A 4,721-nucleotide genomic window follows, 5' to 3' on the forward strand; every position below is an offset into this window, starting at 1 on the left:
GCTATGAGTTCTACTATTGTCTCAAATTGTGTCACTCAAGATGTAAGTTGGCATCTTATATAGTATTTCAGGTAATATCTCTTTAGGAATTGTCATTTTAATTATCATGTAAGGAATTAAATGGTTTAACGAGTACAATTATTCACTAAATGGAACATCCATTAACATCCATATTGGTCATTAAACAAATTCTTCCATATAAAAATTACATATCTATTAAAAGAATTTTTCCTCCCTATTTCTAGAAGAGGCATGAAAAAAACTATATAGGATAGAATTATAAAGATTCCAGAGGAATAAAATTACTGCTTGCATTCATAGTAGAAACTCAAAGATATGATTAATTCTAAGATACTTATTACATGATCTTCAATTTTTTGGAGATCTTGATTTGTGTATTATCAATGAAGGTAATATAGGCAAATCTCCATGATTTTTTGAAAATCAAAACTCCAAAAAAGAACCAAAACCCAAAAACAAATCCAAATACAACGAAGACATACATCCATATCATGTCACCTCCATTGCCTTTATTTGATGGTTGAGTAGAAGTTGCATCCGTTGAACAATTCTTGATCAATGGAGGGCCACAAAGTCCATCATTATCTATGTAACTTAGGTTGCTAAATGTTTGTAATTGACTTCCTGACGGTATTCTTCCCCATAGGTTGTTGTTTGATAGATTCAAGATTTCAAGAGTTGTTATCTCAGAGATAGTAGAAGGAATTATACCAGAGAGATGGTTGTTCGATAAATCAAGAGATTCTAACCACTTTAATGCACCAATCATCATTGGGATTTCACCGTTTAGATAGTTCTTTGATAAGTTTAGGAATAGCAAACCTGAAAGACTTGTTAACTCAGCAGGGATCTCACCGGAGAGAAGATTACAAGACAGGTCGATCCCTGTCATAAGTGCAAGTGTGTTTTCGAATGAATATTCTAATCCCTTCCATACGACTTGAACACTCTCTACATACTGAAGATATGAATTGAATTCTTTTTTCACCTTCTGCTGTCTTATGGCCATGGAAGCAAGTTGCTTGAAGCTGTATGGTATACTTCCTATGAGATTATTGTTGGCAAGGTCCAATAATTGTAAGGAACTGAGGCGAGATAATTGTGGAGGAATGCTACCATTGAACATATTGGATCGTAGGCGAAGAATCTTGAGTGATGGAAAGCTATCACCTATCCACATTGGGATCTTGCCATAAAACATGTTCTCCCCCAAGTCTAGAACAATTAATTGGTTATAGGCTTTTAATACTGAAGGAAATTCTCCTGTAAAACTATTGTTACCCAAGTGCAACGACTGAAGATGATGATTGGCGGCGCTCATTGAACTCAGGATCCTCCCAGAAAGATTATTGTTCTCCAAATTCATGAATTGGAGAAGATTCATGTCCCACCAGCATTGAGGAAGTTGTCCTGACAACCAATTATTTGATAAGTCGAGAAGTTCCAAAAAATTCATAGTACAGAAGAATGAGGGTATGGTGCCAACTAAAAGATTGTTCATGAGAGACAGAGATATGATATTGGGCAAGAAAGTGAAATTGGAAGAAGGATGGGTGGCGTGATCAGCGAACATATCTGATATTTGGCCAGTGAGTTTGAGTTTAGACAAGTCGAGCACCGTAAGCTGAGAAAAGTTGCTGATGAAAGAAGGGATGGATCCCGTAATGCTGTTGCCGCTCAAGTTTAGGTATCTTAATGAAACCAATCCACCTAATTCTTGTGGGATCCTTCCAGTTAGACGGTTGTTACCGAGAAATAGGACAATCAAACAAGTCATGTTCCCGAATGTTGACGGAATTTCACTGCTGAAAAGATTGTCGCTGAGATCTAAAGAATGAAGATTTGGCTGAACACCGAAAGCTTTCGTTATGTCTCCGCTCATGTGATTCGTGTTGAGGCCAACTTCTTTTAGACTGGTGCAATTCCGCAAGCTAGCTGGGAGTGGGCCATTGAACCTATTATTATTCGCATACAAATATTGAAGCCCTCCGCGGTTGCATAGTGATATTGGAAACACTCCGGAGAAGTAATTATCTGAGAAATCAATAGCCCCTAAGATGCTATAGTTCCCGAGGTCTGGTGTGAAGCTACCACTGAATTGATTGGAGGATAGAAATATTTCCTGAAGGTTTGGCAATTGAGAGATGGTGCTTGGTAGCTCCCCTTCTAGCTGATTTTCATCAACGCCCAAGTACTCCAACGCTGTCATGTTTCCTATCTCCGCAGGAATTGTGCCCGTCAAGTTGTTGGACCGTAAATTCAGCTCGGTAAGTTTCTTCAGACAGCCGATTCCATGAGGAATGAAATCTGTGAGTTGGTTATCTGAGAGGTCCATCATGACCAAGTTAGTCAAGTTACCAATCTCCTGTGGAATAGGTCCAGTTAGCTTGTTTCTCCAAATCTGGAGTGAAGTAAGCAACTTATGGTTCTCGATTGCTCGAGGAATCGAACCTGTGAGTTGGTTTTGTGAGAGGTCCATCTCGACCAAGTTGGTCAAACTCCCAATCTCTTCTGGAATAGGTCCATAGAGATCATTCAAACTGAGATCAAGGTGGGTGAGGTTAGATAGAGAAGAGAAGTCTAATTCAGTAAGGGTGCCATTGAGTCCGGAATAGGATAAGCTAAGCTCCACGACGCTAGCGGCGGAGTTGCAGCGGACGCCAAACCAGTTGCATGGGGTTGTGGAGTTGGTGAGTGACCAGGAGCTAAGAGAGCTAGAATTGCTCAACCTAGACTTCCATATCAAAAGGGCTTGTGCTTCAGTTTCTCCGTTGGTTTCCAAAGGGAAGGGGAAGAGGAAGAGGAGTGTGAGCAGTAGGAGGGTAAGGATGAGTGTTTGCTCCATTGATAATTTGGTGGGAGATGATAATCAGGCTTCTGCCTATATAACTTGTGCCATGGGTAATAGCGGAGAAGAAAAGGGTCAAAAAAATACAATGAGAGAGTTATGGAATTCAAAGAAGGGACATAATTTTCTTTGGCATAGATAACACGTCGAATAGTCTTTGTCAATTATTTTAATTTATGGAATTCAAAGAAGGGACAGTTTTCTGTGGCGTAGATAACACGTCGAATAGTCTTTGGTAACTCAGTTATTTTCTTCTGAATAAAATTTTCAATGCCTCAGTTGTAAACACGAGAAATGTGGACATACTGGAATAGCTTCATTAATTGGTCGACAAGGATCGATGGAGACTGAAATAGAGGGCACCCTTTCTAGCCATGCGTTCATATGTATTTTCTTTCATATGATAGAAACGCTGATTTGGCCTTTGCAAGCACCGGCAATAGGAGAAACGAAATGATATAGTCAAAATCGCTGATATGTCATAAATTTGGTAAAAAAGATAAAAGTCAGAAAAAGCACATTCGGATGCACTATGGCTGTCAAAAGAGTTCGCCGAGCTGGCTCATGAGGGTCGTGAGCTTAGCTCGTTTAGAGCTTGATTTGAGCTCTAAATGAGTTGAGCCGAGCTGGATTTTTAAACTCGAAAGACTAATTGAGTTGAACCAAGCTGAGCTAGAGTCAGCTCGCTCGAGCTCGGCTCGAATAGACTTGATATATAATATGTGAGATGATATTATATATACATATAAACTTTTATTACCGGTCTGGGTTCGAATCCTACTTACTAAATGTTATATTTTTCCATAAAGACTATTACATGTTAGTCACATAACGGAACCGACCCACATAAGCCCATTAAGCCTACGAGTCATCGAGCTAAGCTGGAGCCTCATTGAGCTGAAGACGAGCCGAGCTGAACATTTCCAACTTGAATCGAGCTCGAGCTCGAGCTGAGCCGAACCGAGATTTTCTTCCTCTCGAACCGAGCTAGGCCCAGCTCACTCAAGCTTGGCTCGTTTACACCCCTAGGATGCACCATCGAATTTCTACACAGAATCTTCAGCTGACATTATCAAAAGATCGAACCATTATGGTATCATAGTGGTTTGATTCTTGTTAGTTTATAATAGAGGTTATTAGTTTAATTCCTATAAAAATTAAGATTGATATTTAGTGGATAAATTAGAGCCTTATATGTATAAGATTTAGATTCATTGTAGCTTATTTCTTGAAGTGTTGACGTGTTTGTTTAATCAATATATTAGAAATGGTTATCTCGCTTTGTCTAGCATATAATTGACTTATAGAGGCATGTTTTATTAAAAAAATAAAAATAAATAATTGAACCATTGATTGCTTGCAACTAATCTTTTTTTGTGAATTTAATTTATTACTTACATTAGAAATTCAATAAATCGCTTTTGTGAACACTACCAGCTTCTTGGGTGCAACTTTGCTCGTGTCGTTGAAAGGGTATTGAGCTACGAATGGCTTATACCGGGCAACTATAGGGCTTATAGAGAATGAGAGGGGCTCACTTGACAGAGTGCCGAGCATTGTTCGTCGTGCTAGTTCCGCTACTCCAGTTCCAGTGGTAAACGAAACCTTCTCTCTTGCTTTCGGGCCTACGTCTCTCTTTCAAGGGTTCCAGTTTCTTTGGTAGCTTTGGGCAAGGCAGTACTGGTATTCAGTCGATGTTGCTCTAGCCGCTTTCGGCTTTCCTTTCCGTGAAGTTTTTGTTCCAGGCCCCCTTCTTAGTCAACGGACTGATAGTTGAAGGGACGAGATCATTACTTCTAGGTAAACCCGTAAGTGAAGGAAGGAAGAGCTGTAAGAAAAGAAGTAGATCGTA

At 39.5% G+C, this 4,721-nt stretch overlaps 1 protein-coding gene across 4 annotated transcripts; it reads right to left on the reverse strand.

Annotated features, from left to right (window-relative positions):
- Positions 1-318: 318 nt before the first annotated feature.
- LOC140777233 (uncharacterized) lies at positions 319-2,947 on the reverse strand. Of its 4 annotated transcripts, XM_073121228.1 has the most exons (3): positions 1,138-2,946; positions 1,010-1,049; positions 773-906 (listed from the first exon to the last, which is right to left on the reverse strand). In XM_073121228.1, the coding sequence occupies exons 1-2, from the start codon at positions 2,864-2,866 to the stop codon at positions 1,021-1,023; spliced, it is 1,758 nt and encodes a 585-aa protein (XP_072977329.1). In that variant the 5' UTR covers positions 2,867-2,946; the 3' UTR covers positions 773-906; positions 1,010-1,020. The 4 variants fall into 4 exon arrangements, with proteins under 4 accessions (XP_072977299.1, XP_072977309.1, XP_072977318.1 ...); XM_073121198.1 differs by having other exon boundaries at positions 319-2,343; positions 2,473-2,947; XM_073121208.1 differs by having other exon boundaries at positions 319-2,386; positions 2,473-2,610.
- Positions 2,948-4,721: the final 1,774 nt, after the last annotated feature.

This window comes from Typha angustifolia, chromosome 2, assembly GCF_048772165.1.
Source record: "Typha angustifolia cultivar Huaian chromosome 2, ASM4877216v1, whole genome shotgun sequence".
Lineage (NCBI taxonomy): Eukaryota > Viridiplantae > Streptophyta > Magnoliopsida > Poales > Typhaceae > Typha > Typha angustifolia.